This window comes from Octodon degus, unplaced genomic scaffold, assembly GCF_000260255.1.
Source record: "Octodon degus isolate 3935 unplaced genomic scaffold, OctDeg1.0 scaffold00017, whole genome shotgun sequence".
NCBI classification, from domain to species: domain Eukaryota; kingdom Metazoa; phylum Chordata; class Mammalia; order Rodentia; family Octodontidae; genus Octodon; species Octodon degus.
The window spans coordinates 19311742-19336302 of record NW_004524593.1 but is presented as its reverse complement, the minus strand read 5'-3'; the positions used below and the strand labels follow the sequence as shown (position 1 = coordinate 19336302).

Here is a 24561-nt window from a genome sequence, read left to right as displayed (position 1 = left end):
CTACTTAGCATCCGTTTTTTTTGCGGAACCAGGGATTGAACTCAGGCCCTTGCACTTGCCAGGGATGTGCTTATTCCACTGAGCCATCTCCCTGGCCCTATCAGCAGCAGCTACTTAGGATGCAGCTCAATGCTTAGATAAATAACTGCAGGACGAACATCTTTAAGGAAAACCTATTGCCGTTAGGCAGAATTCAGAAAATATTTGATTAAACACATTGAACAATAATTATTTTCACAATGGAAACGTTTTTTAAATGGGTTCCCAGGCAGGAAGTCCTGCGTGTTCCGTCTACCCTGAGCGTGAGGCCTGTGCTGAGCATCAGAGAGCTCAACAAAGCGCAAAAAATACTGGAAGCAATCAACAGGGCAAAGTTCAGGGGAGCACCCCATGTGCCTGCTATTTTAGGGTTGCTGACATTACTGTTTCCTTGCCTTTTTTTGTAAGAGGTAAAAAAAAAAATTCTAAGTACCAATTTGGGAACTTAACAAAAATAATTTTCTTAGATCTCCTTTTTATATTTTGATACAAAATCAAAGACAAGGTACAAAAGGGTATGAAATGCTAGCTAGAAATTGTAATCTTACTTGACAGTAAATTGTCACATGTTACCCTAGAAGTAATACAAGGGTGAGGGGGCCAGGGAGATAGCTCAGTAGAATACGTGCCTGCTTGGCAAGAGCAGGGTCCTGAGTTCAATCCCCAGTACTGCAAACAAACAAACAAATGTGAGGTTTGACATATTTAAATTTTGATATGTACATTTTATGTTAAAGCATAAACTAGACAGCATAGAAGATGAATTTATATTAATAAAGGAAAATTAATCTTTTATCATTATTTTAAAATATATCTTTTCTAGTATTCATATCTAAAGTTAGGGTTAATAAAGGGTAAGTTACATTTCAAATTCATTTCTAGTACCATAGAGATAGCAAAAGAAATGTAAATTTAATTTTTTTTAATGTATTTGGTACAGGGTCTACAGGGTTTCACTACACAGATTGGACTCGTGATTTTCCTGTTGTCAGCCTCCCAAGACCTGGAATTACAGGTGTGCACCACCATGCCGAGTCTCAATCACGTCTCAGTGCACCCTGGGGATGGGGCCGGTAGGGCAGGCTGGGGATCGAACTCGACCACAGCGCTCTGCTGAATCAGGTGCTTTGGTCCACTGAGCTATTGTAAATTTAATTTTAGAAGGACTTTATAGATATATCCTAGGTTAAAAACAATTCCCCTTGTAAGCTATTCCTATAAAATTAATAATGACCAACTCTCAATTAAATATTCTAGATAAAAGATTTTAAGATGTTTTTCATGCTTACATACTGTTTTTGAGAGAAAAAAAAATAAGGGGTTGTGTGGAAAAAAGAATTGAAAAGAAAGTTTAACCTGCTATATACTCAAGGCAGGGAGAAGCGAAAGCCTGCCCTGCAGGTTCCGAACCCCGAACCTGTACTCAGGCAAGGGCTGAGCCTGCATCTGCCCACCTGCGGAGAGCCGCACATAAGCCTTAGCTTCTGGGGTCCTGGAGGAGAGACCAAGCAGCACTGGCCACAGAAAACGAAAACGTTCTCTGAAGAAAAGTACATTAAATAAGACTTTATGCCATGCCAGCCATGCCCCTGGGGTGCACTGAGATGGTGATTGAGACTGGGCAGCGTGGTGGCACACGCCTGGAATCCCAGCGCTTGGGAGGCTGAAAACAGGAGAATCACTACGTCTGATCTACATAGTGAGACACTGTATGCCCTGTACTACATACATTAAAAAAAAAGACTTTACAGGAAAAAAATAAGAAAAAAAAATGAAACGAAGAGTCCTTATAAATAGGGAGGAGATTGATATGTTGAACTTTAAGTCCCTACAGAATATGATAAAAAACATTTAAAAATTGGAATATATTTTAAAAATAGGCATAAAGAATTATATACTTCTTATGTTTACACATAAGTCCAAAAATCTCACCATATACAACCTTGAAGCAGGACAGTCCCACAATATTTCTTTTTCTGTCTCTTGCTTTCATTCACCACCCCCTTCTTTTTGAACAACCATCTACCCAAGAGACATCATAGCAGCAACTGGCATCTCATGACAAGCAGCCCATATTCAGAAGACCAGAATGACAGGCACTCCAAGCATGAGACTACTATTACAGATTACCATCTGTAGTGCAGTACCTTAGTTCATAGGTATCAGTATATATAGTTAGTCAGGGTGAGAATCTTTCCAGTTAACTGCTAGATTAAAAAATCTTCTGAAGATTCTCAGGATCATTGCCTTGCCCATCTTCTACATATAACTGTATGGCTTGACGTTGTCATGTTTCCTAGCTCTTCTCCTTTCCCTCTCTTGATTAGTTAGTCCTTGAGATCCTGCTTTCTTCTTACTTGTATTATACCTTTCTATTTGTATTTCTTCTTTTGAGCTCTTATTGCCTTCCAAGGTCAATTAAGACTCAGGACATATGAGAACTTGTGCTGTAACATCATGTAACTCAGTAGTGTCCCAAGTTTTCTGATCAAGGAGATTATGGGGCCAAAGAAGAAAGTGATCGATGATGTAGAGTGTGCCTAAAGAGAGTCACATGGAGAGAAAACATTCTCTCAGGCTTTCACAGAGAGCACAATGGCCAAGCAATGGCCGTGACTCATCCACATGGCTGACACTGACAAAGGTTCTACAATCTGAGGTACAGGATCTCAGGATAAATCCTGAGGGGATTTCACTGACCTTATCACACCCAAAAGCTACAACTCTTGTTGCATAGGTCCTGCTTTACCTTGGTCTTAACCATCCAGCAGAAAAGTATAAAAACGAAATATAAGAAGTAAAGCCATGCTGTTATGTTGAGCTGTAGGGAACTCAGGTTAACAGTTTCTGACATTTCCAGTCGGGTGGAAGACCCAATACTATTAGGGCTACTGGACTCTTTTAGAATATTTTGCTGAGTTAACACACCTATAATATTCAAATAATGGAACTTAACAAAAAAAGGGTATACAGATGAATGTCCATTTTGTATCTGTGTATTCAAAGTGGTTAGGATAGATATATAGTTACATTCTCTTAATGAATAGAGTGATTTGTTCTAACGGTGTTTGTAAATAGGATATCATGTCCGCATCTGGTACAGCAATTAACCACTAGGAAGAATGTATGAAATGTGTTAATTATTGAAACTGTCCTACCAATTTGATTTGAAAAAAAAATTTAAAAAAATAAATAGGGAGGAGAAAAAGGGTTGAAGAAAAGGGAGTGTGGGGGGGATCAAGTTGTATCCCAGACAGGTACAAATTCCCTGCAGTAAGTATGACCATTGTGTATACCTCAGATGTACCAATAAACTTAATTAAAAAATGAATCCCCACATAAGAAATCCCAAGAAACAAGCACAACAAAACATTTTAAGGCAATAAAAAATGGTAGAAAGAAGTAAAAATTTAAAAATGACAAAATTGAAAATAAGTGAATATCAATCATATCACAAGTGAGAAATGACTGAATTGAAATTACAAATTTAGACAGATAAGTCAGGAATTATTGATAGTGAATATAAAGTATTTTATACATTTAAAAAGAAAGAGCAATTTTTAACATGAACATTGAGCTAGAAACTAGCAAGATGAAGCAGGCCAAGCAGAACAGGAGGAAGCAGCCCTCCGTACGTACAAACAGCAGTCGCAGGGAATACAAACAGCGGAATATAAACACAACTGAAGAGGGCTGTGCAGAAGAGCTCTACAGAAAGCACACTGCATAAATGTAAAAAGAAACACAGCCACGGGAGCATGAGAAAGTGGTGAAAATAGTAGCATATTAACAACTGGATGCACAGCATGAATTTCAATTAAAATTCCAGGAAACAGTACAGAAGAGGAGGAAGGAACATTGAAGACACAGTGGTTGCGACTTGACACTTGGTAAAGGGTTGCACCAATAAGGGAACACGGGGAGTCCCCAGCAGGAGGACTACGAAAAAAATCAGCACCTGAACCTGTGCAAACCCCAATACCCCACGAGGAGAAAAGTGGTATGAATGAGGCAAACTCATAAAAGAGGCAAAAACAGGAGCGCATACTTCACAGAGGAGTAGGGGGTCAATAAACACTGTGCAAAGTTTTCAGCGTAAGTTGTTACCAAAGCCAGGTAAGCTTATCTCTGGCCCTTTTTGCTTATAAAAGGAAAATGCTAAAAGAACATTCAAGCTCCCTGCAAAGGCAGGGATGAGGACTCACAAACGCTGCAGGAAAGTTCAATGTGTGTGATGGCTCCGTAAGACATTTAGCAAGACGGACTAAAGGCTATGCGCACGCAAGGCCCTTAAGCCCGGGTTGCTCAACGTGGGCCCTGCAGAAGTTTCAGGTAGGTCCCTCTTTGTTGTGAGGTGCTGCCTATGGCCTGTGCGAAGCTTAGCAACTCCTGGCCACTATCCATGAGCCTCCTGTACATCTGTCACCCACTGTGACTACTAGAAATGTGTGGCCGAAGTGCCAGCGTCGACCTTTGAGAGATTGCCGCTTTAACTCGATCCTCTTAGGTCTCAGAGCGTATTTCTGCGCAGGGGTGTACTGGGTACAGATGGGGGGCAGGGTGCTCCCTCAGCACCACTTCTGCATGGGGAGATCTGGCAGAAAAGCACTAGAAATTGTTAAATAATAATATGCACATGGTTTAGCATCATTCACTCATCACAGATGTCTTCTGTCTATAGAACCAGTGCTACGATTCTCCGTCCACCTATGACTTTTTCCACTCGCAACCCAACCTGTCCTAATTATTATCTGTACTCCATAGCTCTGTTTTATTTTTTCGCCCTCTACTCAAGTCAGTCTCAGTCTCCACACTGTGATTAACTGGGCACCTGGCAGGTCACGTGCCCTTCGTTGCACTAAGCCTGCAGGGCTTGTTCAGGGTTGCTCTGCTCTGACTCCACAGCGTCACCCAGCAAGGCTCACCAGTGCTTCCTGCTTAGTGCACAGTCTCTCCTCAGCCCTCCTGCTGTGAGAACATTCTCTGATATTCTGCACATTTTCTCACAGGCCCTGGTACCCGCTGAATGCTGGCCCTCTGCGAGGCTTCTCCTAGCCTCTTCTGCTCTCACTTCGCATTACCACTCTACTCACTGTCATGGTTTCAGTTATCCTTTGCAACCCAAATGCATGCAGTTTCTTGACACTAGTCAAGACTGCAGTTCTAATTTCTATCTTCAGCTGCCAGCGTGGCCCCTCTAGCTGGGCAAGTCCACGTCAACCCCAACACTGACACGGCCACGAGGAAGGCCAGTTCTCCTCACCGTGTCCGTCCCAGTTCTGCTCCTCTTTTCCCCAGCTCAAGTGAGTAGCATCACAGTAAATTCATTGCCCTTGGGGAGAGTTAGGAGGTATCACCAAGTCCCCCTCGTAGCATCCCACCATTTCCAATCCATTCTCAGTTTCTAACATTGCACATATTTTGTCTTCTTAATATTTCCGAAATCATTTACATCTCTTTTCATCGATGGCTACTGTTCTTGACCAGACTTCCATTGAGTCTTACCAACTCATGAACTGATCTCTTTCCCATTCATTTTTACCTCTAAAGCCATTACTCAAGCTTTACATAAAGGATCATTCCACAGCACGTATCTCATCATTCTAGTTCTTGGTGGAAACCTCTCAAGTATCCTACAATGAAAACTGTATTTTTAAGGTGGCCTAGAATTTTTCTACAGGTTCGACTCCTGGCTTAACTCCCAGCCTGTCACTCAGTAGCTTTGCTTCTGTGCACTCAGCTGCGGCCCTAGTAAGCCCATTTCAGCTTCTTGAAACCTAATTCATGTTCCTTGAGAACTGGCGCCTCACAGTCTTTGCAGTTTGGCACGTTTGCTCCTCCGTCCAGAGGCTCACCTACCCACTCACTAAACACAAGTGTGCACATATGTGTGCACCCCCAACCTAGACACACACACACACACACACACACACACACACACACACACGAAGTCCAGTTTCCAATGGTCATCATTTCTCTCTGTTTCACAGGAAACATTAGTTCCTGAAGTTCCTCCAGACTCCCAGGAAAAGCCAAGGTTCTTTGCTGTTTAATCTTAGTGATCTCTGGCCCCTTCTCAGAGCCTGCTTTCTATCATTCCCAGGAAACCCTATGGTCAGTGGGAGGGAGCGTCATGTTCATTTTTTGCCCATGATTACATTCGTCGTGTCCTGCTAGGGTTGGACCCCCAGCAGGTGCTGTACCTGGCGAATGCTGAAGACACCTGGCATCACATACTACCTGCAGAGAATTGCAGACATCCGTAAGGACATGGAAGTTGACTAAGTCCAATTCTCTTCCCACATCAGCTTTCTTCCTTTCTATATTCCTTATAGTTGTGAATTCATAAACTAACAATGGAAATGAGCCCAAATCATAGGAAAATATACAGGAAAACTTACATGAATGAAGGAAAGAAATGGAGGACTGAGACAAAATCATATCAGATATGATGAGCAACTACCCCCTGCTCAAGGGGATAGAATTCTGTGAAATTTTTTCTAAGCCCCGCTGAAGTACAGAAACAACTAAGAAAAAGAAAGTGAGATAAAGGAGTAAGTGAAAGGATTGAGAAAAAAGTAGTTAAGATGGAAAATGGGCCAAAAATCTGACAATATGAGTCTCTGAGGTGGTAAAATAATATTAAAGAATATTTAAAACTATAAGGAATAATTTCATAAATTATAGAAATACCTAACTCTACACATGTAAAGGTCCTACTGCACAGCTGGAAATATTAAACTAGAGCGATAAACTGTAAGCCATACCCTACTGAAGATGATTACAATTTAAAAACAAGGACAAATGCCCTGAGTTAGAGCCAGCCAGCTAGCTCAGAGCTCAGGTACGGGGGTTCGATGCTCAGTGTGCCGTCTGGCCCCGCCCCTGGGGCGCTCTGAGAGGTGACTGATACTGGGCATGGTGGCGCGTGCCTGTAATCCCAGCTCTTAGGAGGCTGAAAACAGGAGAGTTAGTCCAATCTGTTAGTCCAATCTGTGTGGTGAGACCTTATAGGCCCTATACTAAATACATTAAAATAAATATAAAAAGAAAATAAAATAAAGAAAAAAGAAAAATGCCCTGAGCCTCCAGGCAAATTATCATCCCCAAAAGTTATAAGTGAATAAAACAGGCTATACAAGAATATACCAAGTACAAGCTCACTTTATGTATTTGCATTATGTGGTAGGTAATATGCACAGTGAGATAGAAAATAGACCCTAAAAGTAATTAATAGGCTCTCAGTAATGAATTACATGTGGTGTCATTTATTGTGATTTTGTCAGTAGTCTAAATTGGAGGATCTGTTATTGCAATACAGTTGTGTAAAATGTGGGGTTAACAACAAGTGCAGTAGAAATTATTTATGATTCCCTTCCTGGATGGGAATAAGGCGTGGGAACCACAGCGGAAACACTACAGTTAAGAAGACAATCAGCACCACCAAGAGATGTGTGGGGGGGGAGTCAAAGTCCAGCAATGATAGAGTGCCTCGGGGTTGGCAGGAAATGACTGAGCAGGCTGCAGGCTGAGCATGTTGGACTCCGTGTCAGAGGAGTAAAAGTAGGAGGCTCAGGTGATGAAGCTTATTTTGGGGTAGTCTGTGCAGTAATGTAAGGTAAATTATGCTTGGGCTTCAGGGATAGAGGGAAGGGGAGAAAGGTGTCTTGGTTACTTTCCCTTGTTGCTGGGACAAAATACCTGGCACCCAAAATGAAGGAAGGAAAGGTTTATTTAGCTCCCAGTTAGTGGAGGTTTCAGTCCACACTCAGCTGGCTCCCAGGCAGAGCGGCACATGGCAGTGGAAAATGGCAAAGAGAAAGGAAGCAGCAGCCGCTGCAGCAGCCGGCAGGTCTCTCTCCCCTCCCCACATCCGTCTTCAGGTCGTCTGCCCCACGGTGGCTGCAGCACTCAAGCCCATAATCCTGGCAATGGATCATGAACCCATCACAAACTCTAGAAGCCACCCCAGTGACTACACGAGGCTTTGGGGGGACATCTAGACACAAACCATAACAAGAGGGAAAGGGAATTTTGAGGATTTGAAATTAAGAATTGGTTAAAGCAGTTCTACAACCTGTCAGGATTGAAATGCTCAGACTAGACATTCTGAAAGGAGTTGATGTTGTAGTCTTTCTTTTTAATTTGGAAAGAATTGATTTTATTTATTTTAAAGAGATAAAAATAATAAAAACAGGGGGCCTGGCCCTAGCTCAGCTCTTTAAGTGGCTGCTTCCACAAAGCTGTCAGCCTCAGGTTGCTGGAGTTCAATCCCCACAACACTCCAGCCAGCCAAACCTGCCCTGAAGGCATTTGGAGAAAAAAAAAAAATCCTTGGGGCCAGGGAGATGGCTCAGTGGAATAAGTGCTTCCCTGGCAAGTGCAAAGGCCTGAGTTCAAGCCCTGGTTCCGCCAAAAAAATAATAATAATAAAAAAAAATAAAAACATTAGAAATGATACAGAATTTCATGAAACAAGAGGATAAGGAATTCAGTAATGATTGTTATATTGTACTTTGTTGTCTTCATAGCAGTTGCTTAGATTATCAGATATAAGCATACAAAATTGGTCAAAATAAAAATTTTAAGCATTAACTGTTCCCTTCAATAAACCAATGCAAATTAGTAGTACAATCATTCTAGCTACCCTGTACATATACACATTTGTGGTATTTTTATACAATGGACTATTACTCAGGTATATAGAATAACAAATGAAGTTTTTAGAATTAAATGGATACAACTGGAGACTGTACTCACAAGTGAAGGCAATCAGACTGCCTATGGAACCAGCACATTACCTCCCTAGTGTAAAATCCTGAAAGAGTAAATAAAATCTGAGAGGTACAATTCCCTTTATGAAAGGGAATGAAACTGCTCAAAAGGAAAGAACAACTGAGATGAGGGTAAGGAGAAAAGAAAGAAAGATGGAAGGGACAGAAACTTGTACGCCTACGGCACAGTCCTGAGGAGACTGCCTGCTCTAGGACCTGAGCTCACCCTAAAGCTTCTATCAGAGTGGACGGGCCTGCCTGTGCGGGACGCCAACCCGCTTCCAGTCAGCGCACTGCAGATACTTACTCTCTCTTCAGACTGTCTGCGCAGCAACGCCTGGCTTTGAATTTAACTGAATAATGCCCCACAGCCTTGTCAAATTCACACATTCAACCACCCATCGCACCTTCGGAAACAGACATTTTTCCTTCAGGAATTCATTGGGACTGACACATACGTGTAAGAACATCCAGCTCAGTAGAGGAAGCCAAACACTGCCGCACGGTGACTTCTCCCTGCCAAGCTCCAGCCACAGCCAGGGGTGTTCACAGTATGTGACTAAACACCCTGACGGGCCTGTGGTGCTCCCGCCAGGCTTCGGGCGCTTCCGTGATACTGAGGTCAACGTCACTCCTTTTCTAAGGCCAAGTCTATTTCTTAGTTCTATTTCTAGTCAGTCAGAGCCCTGCGAATGTGGTGAAGCTGCAGTTCTGCAAAGCCACGCCAAGACCAGGCATTCCTGGAAGAAACTCAAGCTCTGGTGGTACAGCTAAGGGTGAGAGGAGGATGGAGATTTGGATTCCCACAGGTGTCGGAACAGCACAAGAAAGCGAACAGGGCCTGTAACTGGGTAACACGAGATTAAGAGTGTAATTGCAGTGGAAACATTTGACATCACTGTCAGGTGAAGAATCTAAACCTTGTGATTCTAAAATAGCAGTAACAGAAGAGACTGGGGTACATGTTGAATTTTTAAGAGACTTAAACCCTTCAAGGGGAACTTTCCCTAAAGTACAAAACATACTGGACTAAAAACTTTCAGATGAGGGCTGGCCAGATAGCTCAGCAGATTAAAGCGCCTGCTTAGGCAGAGCACAGTGGCTGGGGTTCGACCCCTGGCATACCATGCTGGCCCCACCCCCAGGGCGCACTGAGAGCATGATTGAGACTGGGCGAGGTGGCACGCGCCTGTAATCCCAGTGCTTGGGAGGCTGAAAACAGGAGAATTACTATGAGGCCAATCTATGTAGTGACACTCTGTAGACCCTGTACCAAATACAAAATAATAATAATAAAAAAATAAATTTACATTCTTTTGCTATCTGGGATTACAGGCGTGCACCACCATGCCCAGTCTCAATCACCATCTCAGTGCTTGGGAGGCTGCAAACAGGAGAATCACTCAGGAATTCCCTAGGACTGATACACACATGGAAGAACATCCACCTCAGTAGAAGAAGCCAAACACTGCTGCCCAACCGCCTCTCCCTGCCAAGCCTCCAGCCACAGCCAGGGGTATGCACACCCCAGGGGTGGCAGCCACAGTCCCCCCAAGTTCCTGCAGACAACGATGTGCCACGTTATATCTATGATGTGTTCCACATCCCCCTCCATCCCAAAAGCTGTAGTCTGATCTACATAGTGAGAGCTTGTAGACCCTGTATTAAATACCTAAACATTAAAAAGAAAAAAGAAAACTTTCAGATGGAAACTTTTACAGTCAAGCCACAAAGCCCCTGCCTGCCAAAGGCTGTGATCTCAGTTTGAGATTTCATGATAGTTCAAAACATAAAAAAAAATGTCGAATGCAAAATGTTGAATGCTTCACCATGCTTCTTTACAAAAGCTCATCGCATGATGTTCCTTCAGCACTCACACGAAACACTTAAGAGTTAAATGCAAATTTGACCATCGTGCAAATCTCCAACATGGTCAGATCCGATCTTTTCAAGATCTAGAATATATAAATGCACACATTATTTTTATTCACAAAATCAAATCAGAGCCTCTGTTGAAATCATTTTGAAAACTGTAATAGAAGATTACTAAACAATGTAACAAATTGGTCAGAAACAGTGATTAAAAAGCAAAGACAGCATGAATTTATGTATCTGCTTCATACACGTTGGAACTGCTTTAAAGGTTAAATTCCATTTACACTATGCATAACAAAATTCGGCTCTGCCCAATTTTCTAAAATGCACATAATAGACGAAGGTGAATACACGTATGCATACATATATACACATGCACATACAGGTTATAGCTCTGGCTTTGTAAGAAAACTTACATGAATGTATACTGCTGGAGCTTATTGGTCTTAGGAAGACTAAAAGACAATTAGGAGGAAGAAACTGAATTTCAGTCCCTGGTTGAGAGAGAGAGAGAGAGAGAGAGAGAGAGAGAGAGAGAGAGAGAGATTAACTGAATATTTGATTACTGGAGGCCTCCCCATAAGCAAAATATTTTTGCTCAATTATGCCTAATTATTTAATTGTTTACATTTACTAATGAAATGAGACAAGAAAAAATAAACAACTCTAAGGGCTGTTTTTCAGTAAGTGCATACGCATCAATCACCATGTGCAGAAAGATTCTTAAAACTGCACAAAGCTGGGCTGCTAACTAGAACGGCACATTTCAGCCCAATCGGGGAAGGCGCAGAAGCGGAATCACACAGAGCCGGGGCTTCTTTCCCACCGCACAGCTCAGCTGTAACGACCCATGCGCTGCTCTCTCTCGCACATCAATTACGATAATCACACTCGCAGTCGTTAAGCTGAATGTTCATTACTATCAGGATGCTGGTGACAGCAGATTCAATCACTGGGTCCAGGGGCAGCAGCCACCGTCCCACCCAAGTTTCCGCAGACAACGATGTGCCACATTAAATCCACGATGTGTTCCACATCCCCCTCCATTCCGAAAGCCATAGACAGCAAAGGTCAACTTCATGTTCTGTGCAATACGCTTAGCTTCTCTAAATCAATTCTTTGCACTTCAGGATATTTTTATGCTTCGGAGCTTATAAAATCCTGTTTGGAACCAAACTGCGTATGAAAATAATGGGAGTGGACTGCTGGACTGTTGTAATTCACCGACAATAAGGCCCAGGAGGAGAGCCTCCGTCCACGGAAAGGATCAGGCCCACAAAAGCCCCGAACTTTGGAGGCAAGGGACAGTGTGGAGTGGCTGCCCTGGGACCAGTTGTCTAAATGCACGTGGAACATCTTTCCCACTCAGACAGAGGCCCGAGGCCAGCGCTTCTGCTTCAGCAAACATGAACATATACGGGGGCTTTCACAACCCAAAGAACGTTTTCAGCACACTGAAATTTTTTATTGTCCTACTCTTTCAAATAGATTAAATTAGTAGGCTTTCCTTGTTGAATTAGACATTTATTTTCCATACTGAGAGCAGTATAATCAAGAATTTATAAATACAGCATTCTAACCTGAACATTCTAAAAGTTTGACCATTTAAAACAAAAACTTATAATCAAATAATTTAATGGGGGAGTTTGCAAATAGATCAAAGAAATATAACTCAAAACATGTACATGACTTTATTATTAATTTCTGCTTCATCAAAGATAAATCATATTTATATCATCATTGATTTGCATAATTTCAGCAAAAACATGATTCATTCTCACTTTTTTATTTTTGTGATTTGTTTACATAGTACTCCAAATCACTAACATTAGAAATAAAAGAACATTTAAATATTTCATATTTATTTGCTATAAATGTGATTAAAGAAAGAGTATTGAATTCTTATTTTATGTTCTCCCAACAGATATCCTCAAACATAACTGGTCAACAAATATTCCGAAAACTGCAGCTTCATGTTTAAAGGTGGCAAAAGAGAAAGCAAGTTCTTCATGTTGACAGCTTTAAACCATAATAGAACATTCAGAGCGTGGGAGTGAAACGTGCCCAGCGGAGCCGCTTCTCACCTGAGATGAGCCCAGCGCGTGCAGCGAAGTCTACGCACAGTTCAGGGGCAGCCTCCATCTCCCGGAGAGCCCCGTGTCGCCACGGAGAGCCCCGTGTCACCACGGCCCGCTTTGCGCGTCTCAGCTCCAGGCTCCCTGGGACTATCTTTAATCCACCAATAATAAATAAATTGTGGCCTCTACTTTCCAAGATCAAAAAATAAAATTACATAAAAGAAAAACAAGCCTGCTCTCAGCAGCCTGCTGGGTGTCCATGACACCCAAGTCCCTAGTTAGTATCACATCAAAACGCAGTTTTCATAATTGTAAAATTTTACATATAAGCAATGAAATGACTACCACACTGTGCAGATTACACTCAGCCACACGGAGGACAATTTGTTATTTAACTTTTTTTTTTTTTTTTTTTTTTTTTTTTGAGGGGAAATTTTATTTTTTCACCAGTTCTCAAATTTTTTTTTTTTTTTTTTTTTAGAAGAGTGGGAAAAATAACGAAGGAAGAGAGAGAAAAGGCAGAAAGGAGAAACAAAAGTTTGGAGGAAGAGAGTTATGTCAACTCGTGTTCAATGTTTTCTATAGTTTTGATGGGGTCAAGTGGGGCCATAATTTATTATGATTTTTTAAAAAGATTTTTCTTGGGCTGGGGAGATAGCTCAGTAGAATAAGTGCTTGCCTGGCAAGCGCCAGGGCCTCAGTTCAATCTTCGGTTCCAGAAAAAAAAAAAAAAATTCTTTTAATTTTTGGAGCATTTCAATTTTTAATGCTAGCAGTTTAGAATTATTGATGATTACTTTTCTTACATGCTCTCTGACAGTATGCAGTAATGAATAATGATTCCTCCAGACAAACAAAATAAGCTACTGCTTTTTTTCTTTTGAGAGTGCAGCTACAAGCTACTCTATTTCCATGAAGCTGTTTATTTCAGTTAGGTCGCATGCATATTCTTAGAATATATCAAAATGTATAAAGTGATATCTATGGCAAATAAATAAAGTTTTATATCATCTTAGGAGATAAGCATTTTTGAAAAAGAATATTTCTTATTTTGAAGAAAGTTAATGTTACAAGTTATTTACATTTTAAAGAAAGGAATAGTTCTTTGAATCAGTTATAATGGTCAGAAGGCCTTGAAACAAAATATTTATGACCAGTATAAAATGAGATACAGATTACAATATACAAACCAATAAATAAAATTAAACAAAAGTTCAAAATCATGCTTAGTTTGTATTCTGAATAGTTATATATTAGCTAAAAAAAACCAATATATACCAGTTTGTGGATTTTTAAAGATAAAATTATCAGCAAATATTTAGGCTTGTTACTCAGTTCCAGGATGACTGAATCAAAATACACACTCTATACACATATTCCTCCTGCCATGAAAAATTGCTAGTGGTTTAGAGGACATTTTCTAAAAAGCAACTTGGAAGAAAGATTCCCTTCCAAAGTGTTGGTCTTCCCCCCAGCACACTGCAGTCCGGGGTTCGCCTTGTCCCCGCGCAAAGTGGTGCACTTGGTTTCCTGGTGGGTCCCACGAGCTCTTCCTCCTGAGCAACAAGGTCCTGCTGACCAGAGCTTTCCTCTGTGTCTTGGCAGGTCAGAGGCTGCGCGGCCTCCACCACTGGCCTTCATATTAATGCATTACGTGTGTGTATAAACGCTTCTCATCTAAGATTGTTTTCCTTTATTTTTGTTTTTGCATCATGACCTTCTTTGTATTTGACCCTCATGTCTATCCAGGAAGCTTGTTTGTGTGACACAAAGCCGCGTGCACACAGGGGTGCAGAGGTTGAGCACGTGGGAGCAAGCGCTGGTCTCCGTGCCTGGGTGTGATCTCCATTCTCCGCACACTGTAGCTCTGCCACCCGATCACAGGCCAGAGGCAGGAGCCACGCCCTGGGCAGGGAGCACATGAATGACAATAATGGAAGAGGAACTTGGATCGCTCGTGAACATAATCAGCCAACATAGGTTGGCACTAACTTGAATAAAATAGCTATTAATAATTTTATAACCAGGAAGGCCTTAACTACAGAGAATATCCATATTTGCTGCAATCAGTGCGTACTTTAAAGCATGTGAGAAGAGCTCCTTTGTCCCCGTTTTGCTAGCTCACCGTGTTGCAGATCCATTTCCCCGGGTTTTCACTCCGGAAGTCTTGTGTTCTGTAGAAACTGGGATCGTACTTGCTTGAGGAGAGCATTGACGGCATGTGCTTTCCTTTTTTATGGTGGGAAGAAAACGGCAAAAACCTGAAAGAATGTTTAGGCAGCTTCTTAATTAAGTTTCTAAAGACACTTAATTTTAAAACAATAAGGATGTGGAGAAGTAGTATCATAAAACAACACACAGTGTGGAGTCAGTTTCGAGCGCTGCCCCGGACTGTGCCTGACTTCATGAATCTTCACCCCTGTGCAGCAAATTAAGACCTTGCACCTTTCCTCATGGAGTTGTTGTGTGTCCCAAAATTATATTGTAAATGCAGACTATATGGGATGATTAATCTATGCACCACAGAAGGCAGCTGGGTAGTTTACCCAAAATCCACCATGTGAGGAACATCATGTTAATTTAAAAACTCACTCCTCTGATAGGAGCAGTTCTCATTATAATGTTCTCTTCAGATCTTCAGTCACCCTAACACTGGATAGGATTATGTGAAAGAGAGTGTTTGAGTCAGTCCAGCCCTGTTCACATCTCAGCTTTGCCTTTGCTGTCAGCTGTGTTTGTTCTGTTACCAAGTCCCTTGACCTTTAGGAATCTTCCTACAGCGTTGTTAGGAGGAATCGTCATAATATTACATGTGTAAGACATTTACAATGTTTTGTTTCTTTAAATTTTAGTACAGGGTCTACAGGGTCTCGCTATGTAGACAGGACTTGTAGTGATCCTCCTGTGTTCAGCCTCCCAAGTGCTGGGATTACAGGTGTACCCCACCATGCCCAGTCTCGATCACTGGCTCAGCACACCATGGGAGTGGGGGCAGCAAGGCATGCAAGGGATGGAACCCCAGCTGCTGCGCTCTGCCTATGCAGGAGCCTTAATCCGCTGAGCTATCTGGCAGCCCGTCTGGGCTGCAATCTGACAGGCCCCTTTACTCTTGTGTCTGAACAAAATTTGATTTTTGGGGGGGAAAAGAGGACTGAAAAGACAAGGCTAAAAGACTGGGTGTTTCCCTGTCTATGAGTAACTCTACTGTCGTTTACCCATAAAATTTCATTAAAGTAATATAGATGCATATTCTGAAGTATATTACATATTTGTACGTGTATATGTATATATTCAAAAATATTTAGATGTTTCATAGATAATCTTTAAGTAACATCTGTCTTCAAGTTAGAGAGAAAATTGTTTAATTCACAAATAGGACTTGGTCATTTGATCAATAAATTACAGAAAGCAAGGTTGGGGGTATTCAGTGGGAGAGTGCTTATCTAGCACAAATGATGCCCTGAATTCATGCTCAGTAATGAAAAAAGGAATAAAAGGTATAAATAGCTATGAAAACCCTAAAAATCACAAATCTGCAATTGTTTCAGATATCAATTAATTTTAAAGGCATATTTTACAAGTTTTAAGTATATATTTAGTTGTACTTTATGCTGTTAGTGAACAGTTTCCCTTTTTTTTGAGACAGGATTTTGCTATGCAGTTCGGGCTGGCCTTGTGCTCACTTTGTAGCCTAGGCTGGTCTCGAACTCACAGCGATCCTCCTGTGTCAACCTCCAAGGGGTGGGATTACAGGGGTGCGCCTACCACACCCAGTTAATAGTTTTTAATTAGCTGAACACCATGTTGAAGAAGACATACATTTGACTTTATAATCTTAGTAAGGATATGGGTCTGACCCAAAGTCTCCAAAATGGTGCAGATCCAGTGGTTACATATGAACAAATCATTGCATGAACAGCTGCGCAGGTATAAAAGATCTAGTAGCAAGGTAGTGATCTCATGAAGCAAAAGTCAATTTCAGAAAAAAGTCCGCTTAACTTCAGGGATAACAGGCCTATTTTAAATACTGTGTAAAACCTTTATAAATTGACAATGTACAGAATGCAGCTTTCCCAGTAATAACACCAAGAAATCACTGATCCTCTCTTCCTTTTAACTTGTATTTCCTTCCTTTTCGTTTAGTCCTAGTACTCATGAGTTCAGGTTTTTCTATCAGCTTGCTGACTTCACCGATGGCCAATTCACACCGTCAAATCATGAACTTCGATGGCTCATTTCTTCCAGCCTAAATCCTCCAACCAGCCGCAACGGCTCTCCGAACGCGCCTGATCTCATCAGTCCTCTGCCGTCTCCCTGCAAGCTGCCTGCTTGTTTCCTTTCTCTCCCTCCTCCTCGCACGCCTCTGTGCTCCTCCCCGCCAGATGCAGACCTGTGCGCTGCCCACCTTACCGCTTCTCCGCTGTCTACACACCTTTTCCGTAAGCGCACATTAGCAATGTGCTTCTACGGACCGAGTGCTTTGTGAAACACAGCGGAGCAGTGGTGGAGGCCCCAGTGTATGCAAGCGGACTTGACCTTACAATAGGGCTTCGGTATGGAACAAACTCAAGATCAAGTCGAACGTCCTGAGTCATGCGATGCAAAGGTGCCCAAGAGGAAGGCTGACGTCTGTTCGTGCTCGTGGGCATCACGGAGAAGCAGCTTCCCACGCGGCGCGCCAGAGCTGAGCACAGGACAGCGGCGCTCATCAAGTCAGACATGGTGAGGGCTGATTTAGAAAGCAACACTTACGCAGATTGGACTTGGGTTAGGACATAAAAATGAATGCTGAAGGCCCCAAAGGAGGCTCAACATAGCTGCATAGCTGAGTTATTTTGACGTAAGCAAAGTGGATCAGAAAAGCCTTGCAGTGGAGGTGAGGTGCCCCGCTATGGACAGCATCCGCACTGATCTGTCACAGGCCTTTACACACTGCAGAGGGTGTTTCTTTATGTTCATGGGTGTGAATCCTGACTGCCCCATACGGTGTGCATACAAGCTAGCGTAGTTTCTGTCTTAGGGACATCACTCCACAACTGGACATGGTGATGGTGATTTGTTGGTATTAAGAGTCATGACTATGGAATGGGGCTCAGACGCCTACCATGCCATCGATCAGCCTTCTCTCTGTTCAAGGCTTCGAGTACAATATACACTCTAAGCAACAAGCAGGGTAAAGGGACATTTTATTACAAGTTAGGAATTGGGCTGCAGACTGCAATAAATTCTCCAGTGAGCTCTTAGTAAACAGACAAATATGTCTTTTTTGTCTGTACCAGAGGCAGCAGAATTAGTAAGTTTCTCCCAAACTTTACAGCATGGCTTATAGAAACCAATGCTTTCTAACCTGAACATTGCTCCTGGACCAGGCCTCCAGGCCCTCACAGCTAGCAAACATCAGAGCTGGCTGAGCAGTCCCAGCTGCCTCGCAGGAGATCTGGCTTCTCTCTCCCCGCTGGCCAACAGGGGGGGAGGAGAACACCAAAGACCCTCTTCCCAGTGAGCACATCCACTGTGATAACCTTTTACTTTTAAATAACCTTTTACTTTTAAATTTTTTTCCTTTCATTTTTCCTTTTTCATTTTAAAGAAAATTTTAAAAGAGAACAAAAAATGGTAAAATAAAAACATTAGAAATGATTCAGAATTTCACTAAACAAAATGATATGAATTCAGCAATGGTTGCTGTATTGCATATTGTTGTCTTCAAATTAGCTATTCAGATTACCAGATGTAAGCATGCAAAACTGGCCAAAAAAATTAAGGAGGGAAAAAATTAAACACTAACAGCTCCTCTCAACAGACCAGTAGAAATCAGCAGCACAGTCATCCCTCCCCTGAGAGTCAGGAAAAACTTTCTAGAAAGAGGAAAGTTTCTGGGACTGGCTGGGACTGCAGCCACTTGAGGGCCACGTTACAGCCACCCTCTTCCTCTGTGAGCTGAGTACAGCCAGAGGACGGAGGGGAAAGCAGGCAGGGAGCGTGGAGGCGGCAGGCCTCCCCGAGAGCAGCCTTGAAGCTGGACATCCATTCTCAGTCTGCCGTCCACGCTGGGTAAGCACCAGCACTTGGATCTAGAGGATCTTCCAAAGGAGGTGCAACCAGGAGGGACGGGACCTTTAGGGGACAGACCTAGCAGGAGGCTGGAGGTCTCCAGGGCATGCATTAGAGAGGTGCTTCTAGCCGCAAGCCCGGGCTCCCTCCTCTAGGCACACCCATCAGGATACGCTGCCCCACTCCCAACCGCAGGGTCTGACTGACCACAGACCCAAACCTTTCCAACTACCAGCCACAAGGAACCTTTCATGTTTTTTAAATTGGAAGTATTCTGTTACAGTGGCAGAATACCGACTGACAAAAGGCTTGTAGACTTGATTCATTGTTATTTATTTATTTTGCAGTACTGGGGATTGAACTCAGGACCCTGTACTTGCCAGGCAGGCGCTTATTCTACTGAGTTATCCCCCCAGCCCAGTTCATAGTTATATATATATATATATATATCTTACATCACTAATCTGTTTAATACTCTGTGATGCACATCATGTATGTGAAAAATGGTTAGTGGGTAGCTGCCCCACCTGAAGACTGTGAAATGCAAAGAAAAAAGATTAAAAATCCCCAGAACTCTGCAAAGGGAGAGAGTGAAGTTTTATGACACAGACAAAACAAGAGTCTAAGATCAGTCCTGAGGACTGTATCTTACTGGAGCTTGAAGACGAGTCAGATTTCATGAGGCAAAAGGGGAACCGAGGCAGACGTGGGTCGGGGCCTGTAAGTGCAGAAACTTGCACAGGAAGGCTGGGAGGTGCCTGTGGGGTCCTGTGAGGTGGGGGCGATGTGCAGGGCAAGGAGCATCAGAAGCGTGCTCCTCACCATGTGCTCAGACCGGATCCCAGGGGAAGGAGCTGGGCTGCAGCGGCTTCTGCTCCTCACACTCAGCAGCTCTAGGATGCCACCTCAGTTATTCAGTGACTCCACTCGGAGCCAGCACAGTGTGGACACAGTGTGGGGAATTGGCAAATGTGCAGACCGAGCAGGGGCCACTAGCACCTCCCCCTCAAGTCACTGCACCTCAAGCTGTGAGACTTTCCCTGCTGAGCCGCGTCTGGCATTTGCCACCTTTATTGGAAGAGAGCTCTTGTTTGTGAATTGTAAAATCAATGCAGGACTCCTTCTGAAGTGACTATCGAGGCATACCTTTTCATGTGGGAAGTGTTTGTATAATATTTTTTAATTTTCAGGTTTCCAACATTGGTGCTTTACAGATGAGAGAATGTAATGCAATGAGATCACAGGGTAGCAGAGAAAGTTACAGATTTTACTAATGTAATTTTGGAGTAATTAACACACTCAGATAATAGGTCACTTTGTCAGTCCCTAAAGAAGGCCTGAAGGATGCTGCAGCTTTGTTGGTATGCACTCAGTAAGGTGATAAATTACAAAAGAATTATTTGAAAATCAATGGCTTTACCTTCTATATTACATGAAGAGGGAATTTTGGCATTTCTCCTCTGTCCTTACAGCAGAAATCTAGCACACACTCCTGAGATCACAGACCTCACCTAGGAGGGTGTCAGTCTCCGAGCAGCTAGCCACAGCACCTCTGACAACACTGGGGAGACCAGCACTCCTCAACAGGGGTACAGGTCATGGGACCGGAAGTCACCCCACAGCCTGTGCTGGACAGGAACATCTCAACCACACAAAGAGAAGGGAGAAGAGGAAGAGCTTTCTCAGGGCCAAAAACAGAACAGTTACCATGCTGCCTCAGCTCATGAGGTTGATTCTTTCCATCATTCTGGCCAAAACTCCCCTCAGACAAGAGCTGAGTCAAATTCAATGGCGAGCCTCAACGTCGACTTCATGGGGGAATCTCATTCTGCCTGCGACCCGTTCAGCTTGGGGCCAGCCTCATGGAGAGAGCTGAGTTTGTGACCGAGATAACATTGTGTTTGAGACAAAGGACAAGCAAGGCAAAGTCCATGCAAACACAGCGAGGACTTTTTCCATCACTCCTAAGGTCTGGGAACAAAATAAGATGAAGCTGGAAAATAAGAAGAGAAGCCAACCATCCTTTCTGGACGTGTGTCGGGAGAATGTGTTCTCAGCTGTGCCTTGTGGGTGAGGGGTGTCCACAGCCACTGGAACCATGAGCTCCACGGAGCCTGGGCCCGTCTTGCTTATGACATTTCCAAAGCCTAATGTGCTATCTGGCACACAGTAGGTGTGCAAAAATTGTTAAACAGATGAGCACATACACTTGCCAAGCTACATTTTATAACCTCCTCACTGATCACAATGAAGAAAGTATACTTGACACAGCTGAGAAGCTCGTTAGTGTCAAAACTCTGCTTAACTGTTTTTCCTGGAATTTTTCCCAAATTGGTTTTGACAAAAATTCATTAACATCTTTGGACCAAGTGTTTCAAGGGACACAGTTTGGAAAATGCTTTTCAAGGTAAGAAAAAAAAGATAAAAAGTATATGTGGACCTATTCGTAGGACTGCTGGTGTCTACAGAAAGGCCCAAGTGTAATCATAGTTCAGCCCATTGGCTTTTGGTTAACTTTTGCTCAATGAGAGTGATTTTTTTTTAATTTTAAGGAAGGATCTACAAGGTGCTCAGGGTCTCACTACTAGATTGACTCGTAGCAATCTGTCTGTTTATAGCCTCCCAAGAGCTGGGGTTACAGGTACGCACCACCACGTCCAGTCTCAATTGCCATCTCAGTGAACCCCAGAGTTGGGGCCAGCACAGCAGGCCCAGGGATCGAACCCCCAGTTCCTGAGCCTTCTTGCAGGTGCTTTATTCCACTTAGCTATTTGGCCGGCCCTAATTAGGGTGATTTGCATCTTCAGACTTACTGTATTAGAACAACACAAATAAAACCTAGTTCAAGCTCAAGAGTCCAGCTTTCACATATGAAAGACAGTGAACATCAAATAGCTGTCAGTGTTGGTGCAAGATAATAGTGAAAGGTAAAAGCAAAGCTGCTAATGCGTGACCTCCCAAGAGCCCAATCCAGGTCATTCATGTCAGTGTTCGTTGAGCTTGGGTGCTGCGCCTCTCGCCACCCTTCTGTTCTCCGTCCAGAGCACAGCGCCTCCTGGCTGTCCTTCTTGATCTTGCAGTGTCTTGACTGACTCATCATTTCCTGCCAATAGCTTAAATGAACCAGAACCGCATCTTAGAACCATCTGGCGTATTTCCGCACACATGCGCCCGCTGGGCCGAGCTATGCGTGATTGAGACCCATGAATTCACATGTGTATAATTTTAAACCCCACGATGGTACAGTTAAGCAACCTTGACTAAGAGCCACTGCCCTACTAGTAAAGCAGTTCCCAGAAATCTGTACTTAATCTTCGCTGTATAGTTTCTCTCCGGGGGATCCTTCCACCACCAAAGTTTAACGATAAACTCTACATTGATGGTTTCTAAGTCTTCATCTCCATACACAATGTCTTTCTTTAACTAAAGAACGGAATTCTCAAGAGTTTATCAGGAATATTTACCTAGATTCATATAGGAACCTCAAATAGAGCTACTCCAAAATAAATTCGCAGCCAAATCCTCTGCCTTACAAACCTGCAGTGTTTCCTTGCTTTTCCCGGCTAGATGCACGGGAGCAGCTCTCTCTAGGCGCCCGCAGAGCCAGAAGCCGTCCGGTACAGGCATTGGGGGGCTTTCCTGCATCCCCCCTCACTCGGAGTGCTCTTTCCACTGTCCTCCCCTCACACACCGCCGTGTTTCGCACAGCAGGCGCGTCCTCCTCAGAGCACGCTTGCGCCAATTTAACCCATCCATTAATTTAACAAATACTCACTAAGCCTCGGTGCTCTAAGGTTTTCACCTGAGAGGGCCAGTTGGATGACGAAGGAGCGAATCAGAGTCCTGTTTTTCTCAGGATCTCAAGAGCAAAGCAGTAGCAGCAGTGGGTTCTAGAGCGCGAAGGTGTGATGATTTTCGGGAAAGAAAGCTAACGCTGCATGAGTGAGCAAAGGAAAGCAGGCGGCAGAGAGCGGAGAAGCTGCAGGGAGCAGGTGGGGGGCGGGAGGGGAAAGAAGCTGCAGGGCGCGGGGGGCGGGGTGGGGGGGAGAAGCTGCAGGTCGCAGGGGACAGGCACTGGGAGCAGATGCCAGCCAGGACCTGAGCTCGCAGGCAGGCAGGCAGGCAGGCAGGCAGCTCAGGCCGGGCTTCCTCCTACAGTTTTCTGTACCTCTGTACGATCCCTGGATCCTGTATCTTTCCAACATGTTCTTAAATTTCCAAAGTCACCTCGAGTGGATCCTCATGCTTTGCAACCAATAAAACTCTGAAGCAACGATGCTACATGGGCCTGGACCCCTGACCTTCCTATCAGGCTGAGCCCTAACCCTTGTTCAGGAGTCACAGGATTCTACCACCAAAGCAGTTGGCCAACTTTTCTCCTCTTTGCCTCACCAAGGAGTCCATTCTACTACAAGTCGTTTTTATAGCTGAACTGCACTAAGTCCACACTGCCCACACTGTCTGTCCCATTGACCCCTGTTTCTACACCACCTATCTTGGCGGTGTAGAGTGACGTCTCTGGAAGGTTATGAGCCAGATGGCCTTGCAACGTCTTTGAAGTCTCAATGCTTCATCATGGTGCACAATGGCCTTGCTTCCTTGGCTCCCACCTGCACTGTCTCACTCACTCTGTCACCTCACAGGAGGTGTGACATCATGAGGGAAGGTGCACAAGACGGCTCAGAGTGCAAACTGGAACCTGCAGGAGCCGCGCACAGCTCTGACCATGCCATCTGCTCTCGCCGCCATCCTTGTGCTACCCAGCAGAACTCTGTCCAGCCTTCAGGTTTTGCCTGATCCTCCACACACGTGGAACCCTCTACCGTAATGCATTGAGCATTATATGAGAACACACGTGAATGTGACCAAACAGAACATAGGATGTAAAAATGCTCACTAGTGTAAGAGAGTGTGTGGCCAGAACATACACTCTCTTACACTATCCTGCACTGACAGCCAATCAGGAAACCTGCCCTTGGTGAGTGTTCAGCAAAGTCTGAGGAAGAATGCTTAGAGAATGTCTAAAGCCTAACAAAAGCATTTAATAATAAAAGTGATATTTAATAATTTGATTGCATACCCTAGAAGCATGTGTAACGTTTTGGCTATATCCCTAAAAGCATTCCAAATGATCAAACTGTATAGAAATTATAAGTGTTAAACTTCTTTAGACTTAGATGTCTATAAGAACAGAATTCTAATATCCTGTAATTGTTTATACAAAAAAAGACCAGAAAAATCCAAAGAATTTTGAATAGCCAAAAAGCACGGTTCTTTCTGCATAACCAAAGTCATAAAGGGCTCTTTTTTGTAGACAAATTCTAGAACTTCTTAATTATACACAGGCTTATTATCTATATCCCCAGTGTTAGAAAGTACCAGAACTTCATTAGAAAAATTAGCCTGGAAAAACGAAGGCAATGCTTTGTAAATTTCCACTGGAAATTAACTAGGAGAAGTGGAGGAACGCTGGATCAAAAGAGAGCAATCATGCTTAACCGTGCCCTAGAGCACGCGGCGGAATAGGCCTCCTCACTCTGCAACTCGCTCCCCCGTCACTGCTTGTTTGGAGTATTCTGTGTTAATGGGGTTAGCTAATTTAGTATTTTAACTTAAAAAGGCTCTGCTGATTAATAAATGTTGCACACTGTGCTAGTAATTAAAATAAATAGGAGAGTTACAAATAAAAGTTGAATTGTTAAGAAAACATTCTCTGAAAGTGTGTGATAATCCCTATTTAT

The 24561-nt window shown here is 43.2% G+C and overlaps 1 protein-coding gene across 1 annotated transcript in view; it reads right to left on the bottom strand.

Moving 5' to 3' along the window:
- The window catches only part of Spata17 (spermatogenesis associated 17), a 214324-nt gene that overhangs the window by 47055 nt on the left and 142708 nt on the right, over nucleotides 1-24561 (bottom strand). Inside the window, exon 9 of the mRNA XM_023710307.1 lies at nucleotides 14892-15027. Coding sequence (XP_023566075.1) covers nucleotides 14892-15027 — 136 coding nt within the window. The remainder of the gene's footprint in view (nucleotides 1-14891; nucleotides 15028-24561) is intronic.